Source organism: Podarcis bocagei, assembly GCF_964188305.1.
Source record: "Podarcis bocagei genome assembly, chromosome: 3".
NCBI classification, from domain to species: domain Eukaryota; kingdom Metazoa; phylum Chordata; class Lepidosauria; order Squamata; family Lacertidae; genus Podarcis; species Podarcis bocagei.
Window position 1 is genome coordinate 85,450,274 of NC_138127.1, and position 15,826 is coordinate 85,466,099.

At 43.8% G+C, this 15,826-nt stretch overlaps 1 protein-coding gene across 6 annotated transcripts in view; it reads right to left on the minus strand.

Moving 5' to 3' along the window:
• HHAT (hedgehog acyltransferase) overlaps positions 1 to 15,826 on the minus strand; it is a 184,605-nt gene that overhangs the window by 148,092 nt on the left and 20,687 nt on the right. For all 6 annotated transcript variants that reach the window (XM_081186026.1, XM_081186024.1, XM_081186027.1 and 3 more), the window contains 2 exons: positions 15,286 to 15,480; positions 10,896 to 11,108 (listed from right to left, as the gene is read on the minus strand). In XM_081186026.1, coding sequence (XP_081042152.1) covers positions 10,896 to 11,108; positions 15,286 to 15,480 — 408 coding nt within the window. The remainder of the gene's footprint in view (positions 1 to 10,895; positions 11,109 to 15,285; positions 15,481 to 15,826) is intronic.

Genomic DNA, 15,826 nt, shown 5'->3' on the forward strand with positions numbered 1-15,826 from the left:
CTTAATTCATTCTGGAGGTCCGTTCTTAACCTGAAACTGTTCTTAACCTGAGGTACCACTTTAGCTAATGGGGCCTCCCACTGCCGCCGTGCGATTTCTGTTCTCATCCTGAAACAAAGTTCTTAACCTGAGGTACTATTTCTGGGTTAGCGGAGTCTGTAACCTGAAGTGTCTGTAACATGAAGTGTCGGTAACCTGAGGTACCACTGTACTTCTGAGCAGACATGCAAAAGATTGCCCTGTTAATTAAGACAAGCAGTCTCATTTTAAAATATTTTAAAAGGTATGTCTGGATAGTAAAGTACTGAATGTATTCGGCTGGCCAGTGCTCATGGAGGCTTGTACAGTAGTCTCAGTTTGGCTGACAAATTTTATTACAGTGGTACCTTGGTTCTCAAATTTAATCCACTCCAGGAGTCCATTCGACTCCCAAAATGGTTTGAAAACCAAGGTGTGGCTTCCGATTGGCTGCAGGAGCTTCCTGCACTCAACCGCATTGGACGTTTGGCTTCCAAAAAACGTTCACAAACCAGAACACTCACTTCCGGGTTTGCAGCATTCGGGAGCCGATTTGTTCGGGAGCCAAGCTGTTTGACTACCAAGGTATATGTATTTGAAGTGTAATATTAAGGCCATTATTGAAGTGTGGAGTAATTAAAAACCTGAGATGTGTGGATAGCACTTCTGTAAATAAATGAGCACAAGGACCAGACTTTTCTAACCTGGTGCCCTTCTAATGCTTTGAACTACAACATCCATCAGCCCCTGCTGTAGTATAAAGTACCTGGAGAAAACCAGGTTGGGTGTAGACCAAACGTGGGGAACCTAGATGTTTCAAACTACAACTCCCAGCAGCCCCACCAAGCATGGCCAATGGTTGGAAGTGTAGTTCAGCAACAACTGGAAAATTAAAGGTTCCCCACACCTGATATAAATCATGGTGTGTGGTGGGGGACTCACACATGGCATTTTGCTGTTTGTACCCATATGATTATGACAAACTGTGGGCTCTACTTCTTGTAACCAATTTCCAAACAGAAGAAGCAGGAATCCATCACATTTGAAGTGCTTCTGACATGCTCCTGATCCTAAAACATAAATACTTCAAAGTAAACCAATTTCAACTGAATTTTCCTATGTGTGAAATCTACTGCAGGAATGCAGTTTTTAAAGTCCCTTTTCCTGTGCTTTATTCTAGAAAAAGAGGTGCCAGAACTCACTACAAACGCATCCTTTGTTCTCTTATAATGGCAACGGTGCCCAACTGAGAGAAGCTGGAACTGATTTCCTGTGAGTTCTGACTGAAAAGAAGCCCTGCACTTTCCTGATATTGCACACCAGGTTTCCTCAGAGAATCCAATCGTATATCGAAGGAGGACCAACCAAGATATTTGTCTAACATTATCAAATCCCCACTTTAAACTCTCATTTTTTTTATAAGTGCCTCATCGACTCACACTAACTTTGGATCACGTACGCCAACCAATGCACTTGTTCTGTTAGCAAAAGGATTCCTGTTTCCACACCTTGGGCCCTGCTCCACAGAGTTGGGGCAAGCCCTGGATCAGGTTCAGGGGGGATATGGGGAGAGGAGAAGTTCTCTGGCATGGCACAAAGTCATTGCACTGATTGAATGAGTGTGCTCTCTTTACATTGTCAGATTTTCTAGCATTTTGTTCATTAAATGGTTTAAATAGAGTAAGTCTATCAGGATTCCCACACTTCAAGCTTTATGACGATCTTTGTGTAATAGTTATGAGTCTGGTTGCGTGGATATGACTTTATTTTAAAAAAAAAAAACCTGACCAAATTTTTATTCCTTAGTAAATTACTAACACATAACAAAAGCTTAAAAGATTTAGGCTTTCATCCCCCTTCACTTTTATCCATCTCTCTAATGTCTGCTCACATCATGCAGAGCTGACTCACTTCTCTGAGCATCATGCTTAATCATTCTGCAAAGTTCCCTTCAACCCATAATGGCCGGTAGAATTCGCCTCCCCCACCCCCAAAAGGCATGTGGGATTAGAATAGCCTCAACATCTAGTCTTTATCACCTGTTGGGATAATTGTTTCTGAAAAAGCATTTTGTTCCCTGACCTCTCAGGAAAGAGATTCTGAATGAATAAAGGCAATTAACCGTAGAGAAATGTGCTTATTTCCCTTTACACTCAGGATTTGCATTCAGGATTTCAAGCAGGAATAATTAAAATGTTGTTTTGAAATATTAAATTTGGAAAAAGTTGCCTTTATAGGAAGACATTCAGGCAACCCAATAAAGCAGGAAAATGATTCATTCAGAAGTATACTCACGTGTTAACTCATTTTTTGTTCAGTGTGTGAATACCACTTTCTATTATTATTATTATTATTATTAAGCACGCCCTCAGGAAACACTGGCCAGCTTACACAAAATATTTTTAAAACACAGTAATAATTAACACACCCCCCAAAAAAAACCCCACCTTCCTTGCATAGAAGCAGCATAAAATAATTTTCAGCCCAGATGTAGGACACAGTTAGAACACCTGGGTTAACAAAAAAAGCATTTGAAAGGCCTTAATTTGTTTTAACTGATTTTAACAGTGTATTTTTTAAATCTACCCTGGGACCTAATGGTGAAGATAAGGTAAGAAATCTAATTACAATGACTATTAACAGAAAAGGCACAGAAAGGGAGCTTCTTTGGGGAGGCTATTTCCCACGACACAATGTATTTTTGCACTCAAGACAATTTTGTCCTCCACAAACAAACTCATTTGATGAGCCCTGATGTGAAGATAGCCAGACCCTACTTAGAGAGCATACACTAAATGGTGGTGGCCCACTTTCAAACTACGGTAGGCCAGAAGGTCAAAAACAAGAACTTCAGGCTGGACACCATTCTCTTTCTTGCCCCCCACCCCTGACCTCTGAATGTCATATTCTCTTTTCAGAATTTTGTTGCTGAGAATGGTTTCTCAGGGGTTTGACAGACTGCAAAATGTTTCTCATAGGGATGCTTTCAAGTTAGTAGGACCTTAACACTAAGAGCTAAGGTAGCTAACATTTCCCTTTTTCTGTGTGATTGAGTAATGGTTATTAGTTTCTCCTCAACTATGAGACCTAACCTTTAATGCAGTGTGCTCTCTCGCTCTCTCTTCACAGATTCATGGAAGGTACATTCTCTTTGAAGGAACCGTTACATGCAGAACAGAAGTATAAAACATAAATGGAGTTGCCAGAATAGTTCAGAAGTACCTAACTGATATATATCTACACAGTGGATTTAGCCCAGGCATAGGCAAACTCGGCCAGCCTGATGTTTTGGGACTACAACTCCCATCATCCCTGACCACTTGTCCTGTTAGCTAGGGATGATGGGAGTTGTAGTCCCAAAACATCTGGAGGGCCGAGTTTGCCTATGAATGATTCAGCCTAAATCTCAAATCATCTGAAATTCCACTATTCATCTCAAAGTTTCCAAGATCTTTCAGGTTTCCCGGTTTTCTTTCTTCCCTTTGGGAAAAATCCAAAATGTCCTTCATCCAAAGATCTCAGGGGTGGGAACAATATTAAAAAGCCATAGAAGCAAAATGTAGCCCACCATAAAAGTATAAAAACCGAAAGACAAGGTAAAATCAAACGAATGCGGCCCTTTTAAAATGCCTGAGCAAACAAGGAAGTCTTACAGCACAATCCAAGCCCAACATCTGCTGTTTGGATTCAACGGATTTTGGGCTTCCTCAGCTGAGCCAGGGATCAGCCATAGCTATTCTCTACAGCAGTGATGGCCAAACATGGCCGCCCAGCTGTTTTGGGACTACAACTCCCATCATCCCTAGCTAACAGGACCAGTGGTCAGGGATGATGGGAACTGTAGTCTCAAAACAGCTGGAGGGCCAAGTTTGGCCATCACTGCTCTACAGCATCAAATGTTGCTATACTGGCATAACTCTTTCACCTCAGCTCAACTGGCACAATTTACGCCAGCTTCCTACGTTAGGGCTGCTCTGTTAACCAGGCACTGAAAAGATAATAATGCTGACACCCACTGAGCTTCTCTAGAAAGGGCAATTGTAAGTTGTGGCACCACCACAGAAAAGCTCCTCTCCTATATGCAAGCATTAACACACTCCAGAAAGTGACAACACCTGTAGAAGGCCCTCAGAGTGGTTCTGAATACAGGGGGGAAATGCTATAAATAAGTCAGAAATTAAATTGTTATAACAAAATGTTTAAAAAGCTATGTATAAATTCCTTAGATTTTTATTTTTGCTCTTTGGAACCATCTAGTGTTGCATGTTTATAATGAATTCAAAATGGTTTTTGACTAATGTAGTTAAGATTCTTAATTCACAGATAAAATGATATAGGAAGAGGCATTCTTCCCAGTGTTTGGGTCCCAAGCCATTTAAGGCTTGAAAGGTAAGCATCTTCACAGTGAATTGGGCTGTGCAGTGAATATGACTCCACCTTCGCGCATCTCCCTTTTGCAGGAAATTCTGGACTATGATTATGAGATGACATGGATATTTAGAACCTAACAAAATAGATTATTTCCTGATAAAGCACATCAGTTCAGGCAGTCAATTTTTGTGGTCCTTCTCTACCACAACAGCTGTAAATCCTTATCATCTTTCATGCAAGAATCCATAAACAACCTTGGAAGTTAATGCAATTTTCTGGAAGCTTCCCATACCACTAACACAGCCCCCTAAAACTGCAAAATAAATTCTACAACATCGCACATGCTTAATATTCAACACATAATTCTGCTTAATTAAAAAGAAACTAAGATAATGCTCTTCAGCTAAAGAAAATGAAATCACATTTGCTCATCTTTCAGCTTTGGGTAAGGCCTCTTAAATGTTTACTTAATTGTGGATTATTAGGCTATTGTGAAGAAACCTGAAAGAAAGAATTTGACTTTGTATTATTTATGATGATTAATTGATAATTTTCATTGCTCATTTATATTACAGATCTTTAAATCATGTTATATGTATATTTGTACATTAAAACATGGTGGGTGGGTGGGTGGGTGGGTGGGTGGGTGTATTGCTTTTCTCCCAAGTTAGATTGAAGGCAGCTTCTAACATTTAAAAATAACATTATAAAATACAAAATAATAAAAAGAAACTAGTTAAAAACAGCAACTAAATTACATAGAATTATAGAATCACAGAACCGTAGAGTTGAAAGTGATCCTTGTCCAACCCCCTGCAAAGCAGAGGTCTCAACGAGATCATACATGACAGATGTGTGAGAATTCCCATGTCTATCCCATGACGGTGTATGTTTTGACTCCACAGAATGGGATGTGACGGAGACAGGATGTTTGTGTTCCTGTGTTCCGTGAAGTGGGACTATTGTCCTTTGTTCTTTTTCTCTTTGCTGTCTGATGCTAGAGAGAGAGGGAGCCATGTTGCAGTGCTCCGTGTGTGTTTATATGCAAATAAAGTAGATTAGCCAAAATGCTGAGTTGCTGAGGTCTGTCACGCAAGGTGCACAAACTCTGCGGATCCCTGCGTGTGCCGGTGTTGGTTGACATCGGTCGCTGTGATGTTCGGGCTGAAGAAAGTTTATGAAGCTCCCGAATGATCAACCAGGAGGGAGGGAACATGCCAGTCGGGCATGTGTCTCTGCCAGGGTCCTACTCGAGTGTAGGCTGAACTCCTGACAAGATGACCATCCAACCTCTGCTCAAAAACCTCCAAGGAAGGAGAGTCCAGTACCTCTTGTGTCTGTTCCACTGTTGAACAGCTCTGAAGGTCAGAAAGTACGTCCTGGTGTTCCGTCAGAATCTCCTTTCTTATAACTTGAAGCCATTGATACGGGCCCTATACTCCAGAACAGAAGAAAACAAGCTAGCTCCATCTGCCATGTGACGATCCTTTAGATAGCTGCAGATTGCTTTCATATCTCCTCTCAGTCTCCAGGTTAAACATACTCAACTCCATTAATCCATCCCACCAGATGTCAAAAAGAACAACAACTACCAGACTTTTAGAAGACATCTGAAGGCAGCCCTGTTTAGGGAAGCTTTTAATGTTTGATGGATTACTGTACAGTGGTACCTCAGGTTAAGAACTTAATTCATTCCGGAGTTCCGTTCTTAACCTGAAACTGTTCTTAACCTGAGACACCACTTTACCTAATGGGGCTTCCCACTGCCGCCGCACCACCACCTCACAATTTCTGTTCTCATCCTGAAGCAAAGTTCTTAAACCGAGGTATTATTTCTGGGTTAGCAGAGTCTGTAACCTGAAGCATCTGTAACCCAAGGTACCACTGTATTTCAATATTTTGTTGGAAGCCACCCAGAGTGGCTGGGGAAGCCCAGCAGGATGGGCGGGGTATAAATAATAAATTATTATTATTGTTCATTGTTCCACATAAGATTTTCCAGAACCAGCAATTAAAATACAGTTTGCCCAGTGATCAGCGTCAACAACTTTTCTAAGATTTGGGTTCAACAAAACAGGGGTCTTCTTATACATGGGGGCATCTTATACACAGAAAAATACAGTAAATTTCCCACATTCCCCATTGACAATCAGGCAGGAAGGCTTATGCAGCAAGGGCACAGAGTCAACAAAGGAGCCTTTCTGGAAGACCAAGTCAGCCTCCAGCACAGCCAAGTCATTCACCTGGCAAAACTCAGCAGCAGCCTCCTCAAGACTGTCGGTGATCTATGATTCTGATTATTTAGTAAGAAACTGTAAACACAGCAGATATTAGACTATAATGTCCAACATGTCACTTGTATAATATGTTTGTTTGCCTGCATGTTTGTTATCTAAAAATTAAGCATTTACCTTCATTCGTGTGTGTGTGTGTGTGTGTGTGTGTTTGTGTGCGTGTGTGTGTGTGTGTGTGTGTGCGTGTGTGTGTCGTGATTTATACTTCTGAAGTAAATTAAGTATTTGTGGGGAAATAGGGGGAAAAAATCCTCAGTTGTTAAGGGTAAGGGAACGAGGAAACACCTCATTCAGCTAACTTACCATTTCTTTATTTTATTCTTTCCCCTTTCTTTCTTTCTTTCCTTGCTCTGTTCATCGCTGGGAAATGATTACACAGATGATTGGCTTATTCTCCATAAAGAATGGAAGATTACTTAATAACTCTTATTACATCTTTCAGGGAGCTTGCCGGATGCTTTCACTATTCTGACTCATCTTTAATGACATCTCACTAGCAGCGAATACTTTGAAGAAACTACCATTCTTCAGAGTGCTTGGTGGGGGAGACTGGAAATTTCTGGGCTGCTGCCAATTCGGTTGTGATGCATGCCAATCAGACTTCTATAGGCATGTTGACACATCTGCTTCCTGTTCGAGCACCAAATCATGAAATAAAATATTCATTTAGGCGCATCAACAGAGATTTATCGAGGCCGTAGAGTGTTTCCTTTTAGTGGGAACCGGGTATTGACATTCCTTCAGCAGCTTTTGAAAATCTTTAGTTTGGAGGTAATTTTCCTTTCGTTTTATGGAACTGGTAGAAAGGTGCTTACAGCAGCTGATGTTCCTGCTATAGACTTGCCGATACAGCAGCTGCAAATTCAAGATGAAATGGAATCTCACTAATGCAAGCACACAGGTCTCCACCTTCTCTCGTTTATTTCCTGAGCTGCTGGTTCTTTATTCTATATTGCAGAGATGGAAACCTCAGGCCTGGGGGACCAAATGCACGTCTCGCTCTCGCTCTCTGGCCCTCAGGCCTCTTTCTAGGCTACACACCCTTTAGAGACACATCCCTCAGCAGCCCTTGTCTTTTGGAGTGCTTTTGCCTGGCTGGAATAATACTACTAATACTAATAATTTATTATTTGTACCCCGCCCATCTGGCTGGGTTTCCCCGGCCACTCTGGGCGGCTTCCAGCAAAGATTAAAAAAACATCAAAATGTTGCACATTAAAAACTTCCCTGAAATAGCCTTCAGATGTTTTCTAAATGTCAGGTAGTTGTTTATATCTTTGACATCTGATGGGAAGGTGTTCCACAGGGCGGGCACCACTACCAAGAAGGCCCTCTGCCTGGTTCCCTGTAGATTTGCTTCTCGCAGTGAGGGAACCGCCAGAAGGCCCTCAGAGCTGGACCTCAGTGTCCAGGCTGAACGATGGGGGTGGAGACACTCCTTCAGGTATACTGGGCCGAGGCCGTTTAGGGCTTTAAAGGTCAACACCAGCACTTTGAATTGTGCTTGGAAATGTACTGGGAGCCAATGTAGGTCTTTCAAGACCGGTGTTATGTGGTCTTGGCGGCTGCCCCCAATAACCAGTCTAGCTGAACTCTGTGTCACTGAACTCTGATAATGCTTCCTGTTGGCTTGGACGGAACATAGAGAGATTGAAGAATCTAGGCTACCATAGAATGGTAACACTGGCATTCATTGCTCCCCACAACGGACCCAAATGGCAAGTGAGCCACAGAATGTTGCCCAGAAGGGATTATGGCCTGTTGACTCATGTGGTCTACTAAGACAAGAGATTGCTTTTAATTGCTTAATAGATAGAAATTTAATTGTCCCCAAATTTAATCCTCAATATCTCCAGGCAGGGCTGAGTAAAGCTTTGTCTGAAACCCTCGAGAGCTGCACAAACAGCCTATTAGCAACACCTGTTAGCACCTAATAACAACAAATATTATCAGTGAAGCACATACATTTTAATGCACCTTCCCCCAAAATTCAAGATTTGTCTGCACCTGTTGCAGAAACAGGACCGACAGGCTGTGTCCCACTCTCCCCAGCTTCCATCCTGTAGAGAGCACTGTCATGTAAAATTATGTAAATACGCCAATGCTTAAAACATTTATCCACTTAAAATCTCATCAGCGAGAATTTTTGAAGTCAGGAAACATGCATTTTTAAGGAGATAATGAGAACAGGAGTTCAGCACGATCTGAAAAGAGCTGTCTGGCTTTGGTTCCCAAAAGGCTAAAAAATCCTTATGATTAAATGACAATCTCTTTCAAGGCATGCAAGAAAATCTTATCACCTCCTGTTACAGGTAGGTAGCCGTGTTGGTCTGCCATAGTCAAAATAAAAAAATTCCTTCCAGTAGCACCTTAAAGACCAACTAAGTTAGTTCTTGGTATGAGCTTTCGTGTGCATGCACACTTCTTCAGATACACTGAAACAGAAGTTGCCAGATCCTTCACTCATCAGCTGAGGAGCAGAGGGTTCAATCCTGCTCTCTGCAGGGGTCACTCACAGTTGATTGGCAGGTGCAAGGGATGTTGAAGAAATGCCCCCCTGGGCCAAACCTCCACCCTGTGGGTCATCCACATCCAGCCCCCTGCTGGGGTCTCCAGGTAGGGTTGGTAAAGATTCCCTGTCTGAAATCCTGGAGAGCTGCTGTCCATCATTTCGAACAATAATGAGCTAGATGGACCAACAGCCTGACTCAGCATAAGGCAGCTTCCTATGTTCCTAACCCAGGACAAGAGCATCTCCAACAGATTGCGGTCCAATCTGTTCTTGAGAACTTGCAGTGAGGGGAAGCCACCAACCCTCTAGATAGCTGGTTCCTTTGATGAACTGCTCTTACGGTTAAAAAATTTCTCCTAATACTCAACTGAAATTTCTGCTGTAGCTCTGAAGCCCATTAGATGTAGTCCTGCAGCAGCAAACAAGTCTTTGTCTTCTTTCCATGTGACATCCCTTCCACGCCACTCGCCATCTTTGCTGCCACCTCTCAAAATTTGATAAGGATTCCCCAAACCCTTCACCTAAGTCCCAGAACAGAGTCTATGCAGTGCCACACTAAAACACCCTCGCTCTAGCTGCTGAGGAACCACCGATGATCACTCTGTTGAGTATTTCCTCCCAACCAGCTGTTAATCAACACTTAAGCAGTTTGTTAACCAGATTATCCTGGGGAGCTTTGTCAATGCTTTGCTGAAATCAAGATGAATTGCATCCACCGTATTCCCACAACCCATTAAGCTAGTAAAGTGGGGAGGGGGGGAATAGATGAGTCTGGATTTATTCTTGTGGCTGCCTTCAGCTCCTTTTGCACCTTGATATTGCAAAGACAATTTTGAATCACAGGATTCTTTGATCCAGCCAGCAGGCCCTGCCAGTGGCTACACTGGTCTGAGGCCATGCCAAAGCTCCTAGTTGCATAGATCCACAGCCAGTGTGGTGTAGTGGTTAAGAGCGGTAGTCACGTAATCTGGGTAACCGGGTTCGCGTCTCCGCTCCTCCACATGCAGCTGCTGGGTGACCTTGGGCCAGTCACACTTCTTTGAAGTCTCTCAGCCCCACTCACCTCACAGAGTGTTTGTTGTGGGGGAGGAAGGGAAAGGAGATTGTTAGCCGCTTTGAGACTCCTGAAGGGGAGTGAAAGGCGGGATATCAAATCCAAACTCTTCTTCTCTTCTTCTTCTTCAGTGTGTTTAGCATGCCACAAAAGCAACGCAACTCCCAAGAGGCTGGGAATCATGTTGGTGGTAAGATCAATGTGGTGTCAGAAAACCATGTAGCCAGAGGCCTTCTGGTGAGTCCTGACTGGCATAGGCATGAGAGAAAGCTATGGCAACAAAGCAGGTACATATGTTGCTATGAAGTAGGGTTTTGCCAAAATTGGGTCCCCAGCTATTGCTGGACTACAACTCCCATCATCCCTAGCTAGCAGGACCAGTGGTCAGGGATGATGGGAATTGTAGTCCAAAAAGAGTTGGAGACCCAAGTCTGGGAAACCCTGTTATAAAGGGACTTAAGAACCAGCAGCTATGAGCAGTACAGAAATCGCTATTCTGCCAGGATCAAATTATTATTATTATTATTATTATTATTATTATTATTATTATTATTATCATCATCATCATCATCACCATTATATCAATCACCCTCTAAACCACTGTCTCAAGGCCATTTGCATATAAGATACCAAAAAGTGCTGTCACCTGTTTATAAAATCCATCGAAGGTAATAATGGGTCCGTTGTGAAAGACAGGATAATAAAACACATAAGCCAGCATCCAAAGGAATGGGTGATGAGTCATTTCAGCAGACCTGTACCAGCAGTACTCTAGACCAAAGCTTGTGTAATAGAGGCAGCGGACAGTCAGGGTGAAAAGAAGCAAGTAGTATTCACTTTCACTGGCATACCAGCCTCTCTGCAGAATAAAAGCAGATCAAAAATTATGTGAAGTATCATCCACACATCTAAGGAGATAAAGAACATTGCGGATTCAATGCCACACAACCACAAACTAATCATTTTTACGATACTCGGTGTTTATATAACTTTGGCTCTAGTGCTCAGTGTATTAGGTACTACTATCTAAAATGCTACTTTGCTACTTTATTGAATATACCAAACACTGGTGCCATCTTTGGAGGGCCCTAGGTACCTGAGCACCCACAATATTTTGACTCTGGGTGCCCACCTGCTGCCTAGCTGCTTTCTGGTGCCCTGGTGGCGACTAGACTGAGGCCTTTGTCTTCACCACAGGGCCTCTGTTGGGGCCTTTCTGTGGTTGCAACGGGCCTCACTGGGCTTCCCCATGGCCGCAGCGGGTCCTGTTGGACCGCCTTCTGCAGCGTGATGTCACACCCAGGCACCCACAAAGTTGGGCAGAACCCAGTGTGTGTGATACCAAAAACTACATGATATATAGCAAAATCCATATGAATCAGCAGAGTAGGTACTGCCTTGGGCAGATTTGAGCTACCATCAAATGTTGGCAAGTTGTTGGGTATTTTACCAGGGAACACAATTTGAATCTTCTGTGTCAAACACCCAACATCCGGAGTGCTGCTATGCCTCCCCATCTGAAGAGAGCAGAGCACAAGCTCATATACCGTATTTTTCACTACATAAGATGCACTTTTTCCCTCCTAAAAAGTAAGGGGGATGTGTGTGCATCTTATGGAGCGAATGCAGGGAGGAGGCAGGCAGGAAAAGCTCCACGCGGCTCTTGCGGGCTTTTCCCCAGGAGGGAGAAGGGACTGAGGCGGCCAGTCAGTCCCTTCTCCCTCCTCGTAGAAAAGCCCGCAGGAGCCGCGTGCTCCTTAAAGGGTACTTTTGTGGGCTGTGGGGGAATTGCCATAGCCGTGCGCAGCCTCTCCCTGCCGGACAGGCTGCACGTGGCTATGGCAGAAGCCAAGACAACCAGCAGGATGGATCCCGCTGGCTGTCTTGGCTTCTTTGCTCTTTGGGGCTGGGGGGAGGGGGACCTGGGCTTCCCCTGGCAGCTCCGAGAAGCTCTGGGAGAAGACAGGCTATTTTTTTCTTGATTTCCCCCTCTAATAACTAGGTGCGTCCTATGGTCCGGTGCGCCTTATGGAGCGAAAAATACGGTACTATATGTATAAAGTTATATAGGAGCCGTTGCATGCTCTGTAACAGCACCGAAAATCATTCTCTATTCAGGGAGAGAAAACAATATTGAGATAAGGCCTGAGGAGGATGAAAATTAAGGCAGAAATAATAAACCCAGCGGCACAAGACCCACATGCACAAAGGTCTGTAACATTATTCAGACACTTTCTGTTTCCTGCTATGGGCTGTATACCTCTGGGGAAAGAATCCACAAAAAAGCAAAAGGAGAGCTGCATTATCGTGCACTTTTGGCCTAAAACTCCTGTCTGCCTTTATTAAAAAAAGAAAAACCCAAAAACCCTCCAGTTTGCTGAGCAATTAAGACAAACTCTGCCCAGGACTGTAAAAGGGAGATCTGATGCTGCTGGAGATAAGCGCTTTAACAAGGGAAGTGAAAATTTCAATGGCACAGAGAGGGCTCATTTGGGCAAACTGCATAACCACTTCCATCTGCATGGGGGTTCTGTTCCCAGCCCCCGCATGTGTCCACAGAGCATGCATAAACCTGCTCTGCCCCGTTACTCCCCTACTATACCCCATTCTGCCTCCCATTCTGCCCCCGTTCTTCCCCCTCCTGGGTCCAAAAGGACCTGCCCATCAGCGGTGACATGTCAATTGGATGCACGCAAAACCATTGCTGCCTGTAGTTTCACGGATACAGCTTCCAGAAAGGTTTGTACCAGAAGTCTAGCATAACATTTTATATGATAAGAACATAAAGTGAAAGTTTGGACTTCCTCCTCAAGGCAGACTTTCTCAGGCAAAGAACACAACTTAAAGAATTGATTTCATTATGACCAACTTTACCTACTATTAGACCTGGCCAAGATTTGCTCACAGACTACTGGTTACCCACCCCTGTGATAAAGTGTACTAGATGAATGGTATCTGCACAGAAGAGAAGGGAACAAGTCGAAGAGCATGGAAATGCTCATTGGATGACCCCAGAGGTTGATAACGCACATTGGTGTTGGCCCCGGGCAAGGTAATACAAAAGAACTCTTGGTGTCTTTAGAGAGACAGATTTCATATTATGGTGGAAAAGCTGGAGGCACAGGTCATTGAAAGCAGTGCTAACAGCATAAATTAGTCCCAGTGGGTTGCATGGGAAACATTCCACCAGTAGAGTACTAACGTTAAAATAGCAAAAATCACTGCTTCATTATGAGAAACCCTCATTTCCTCTCCCATTTTCAAACGTGGGATAGGTAGGTAACAGGAACAAAGGCATTAGCCAGCAGCTGTAAGCTTAAAGTCAGAGGGGATTTCATTGGTACAATGAAAGTTCTGAGTCAGAGAAAACCAAAAAACTTATCTAGAAAAAGTATCAGGTTGGCAATGGCAGCGGCGTAGCGTGAGTTGTAAGCACCCGGGGCAACGCAAGTAATTTGCGCCCCCTAACCCGGGGCAAGGCAAGTAATTTGCGCCCCCCGCTGCTGCCCAAATGACGCCGCTTGCCCGGAGGAGGAGGGGGGCAGAGAGGCGAGGAAAATTCAACGGCCCAGCAGCTGCAGCAGCAGCGGCGGAGGCGGGGCTGTGAAGAGGGGCTGCCTGGCGGGTCCTCCGCGGCAAGGGCTGAGAGCCGCTGCCTGCCGGGCGCCTTCAGCCTGGATGCGCGCACAGCTCGTCGGTTCCGCGAGACATGCGGCTCCGCTACAGCCTGCGCCCGAGGCTCTTCGGCGACTCCGGAGGCAGCGAGCGCGCCCCCCCCCAGATGTTGCGCCCGGTGCGGCTGGCACCCCTGGCACCCCCCACGCTACGCCACTGGGCAATGGGAGTCACGACAGATTGACATTTCCTTAATTGTTTCCCGTTGAAACTTAAGAAAAATGATCCCAATAAGACTAGAAAGCAGTTTTTGACTCTGCGTCCACCAACCACAGACCATTGCTGACGACACTGAAAGGAGCAGGAGAATGCAGAGACCTCATAAAAACAGAGTGGTACTAGGTTTGTGGGGCCGATTACTGGATGAGAGAACACTCAGGCACTTATTATCTCCATTATCCTGCTGATTCGAAAGGTCAGCACGACCACAGAATATGGAACCTTGCAGAAATATAAAAAGGAGACATGGATCTGGAATTGAATACTTCTACAAGTCTTGTCTTCATTTTATGAAATCATGAATCACACTATGAAAGGCCCAGCTTGACAAAGAAAATGATGATTAGGGTATTTAAAAGAAAAGTCTACTAACAGAGCTAATATGTGAAGCATAAAAAAACAAAACCAAGGTTCGGAAGCCAACAAACCATGCCTTCAAACTGTGGTTTGTTGGCAGTAAGCAAATCATAGTTAAGCCATTAGGCAGAATTCAGGCAGTAGAGTTTGCCTGTCCAGGGTGGAGTCCATCCCTAGCATGAGTTACTGTTCTAGGCATAAGCGTCACCCTCTCCACACCGCTATAAAACCCCTCAAAGAATTCCTGCTCTTTTTGGAGATAGCAGCAGCTTGGTCTTTTTCAGACATAAATTTATTGTTCTGTTTGTTACGCTAGTTCCTCTGCTGTTTGTTTGGGACACTGGTTTTTGTTTTATTGGATGCTGTTTTCAGTCATTTTTGAAATCACCAAGAGATTTTATGGACAGCAGTCTAAAAATCTAGATAAATAACAGCAACAATGCTGATAACACTTCTTCCTGATGCAGAGAAACAAGAGGAGTGCACAAAACAGCAGCAGAGGCAAAGCCAGAACAGTACATCATGCAGAGAGACAGTGGCTAACCCCTCCTCCGAGGATGAGAACTTTGTGCTAGTTCGCCCTAGGACACATGTTGGAAATTCCTGAAGTGAGAGGGGTAAATATTCTTTAAACCTTAAGCTTTCTTATAAAAGATTCCTCAAAATGCACATTTTCAGAACCAAATTGAAAAGTGGTTATTTCAACAATAAAGCGCTAGGTATGAATGAATTTAAACAAATAAATCAAAGTATTATTTTTATTTTTAAAAAACCCAACCAGTTACCTTTATTTCTTCCAGGGCAGACACGCGCAAAGTTGACAATAGAAGCAATGAGCCCAGCCACATCAGAAAGGGGTTCTTAAATTGAGCCACTCCGTACGAGAAAGTTACATGTAGAAAAATCACTGCCAAACCATTGGTACCAAGCAGAAACCAACAGGCTGCCATGCCATACACCATCAGAAACCAGGGTTTGTACTAAAAAGACAGGGAGGACAAAAATGAATGAAAACACTCGCTTTCGGATCAATGCACGACTCAAGATTCAGCTCCAGATGCAACTCAGTTTTGCATCAGTTTGTACAAGGGATGGGATAGGAGTACAATTTGATCCCCTGCTAAATTTTTCCGTTTGCCCTCTGACGAAGAAATGAGCAGTCCATAATTTTAATGGTAGGTTTTTGTAGCTGTGAGAGACGGAATAACAACAGGAAAAACCCCAGAAACCCAGAAGACCAAAGTCAGAGATTGATGTGCATTATAATGAGTGAAATAAGTGTTTGATCCCCATTAACCAGCCAGATGTCAGGCTACCTGGTACCTT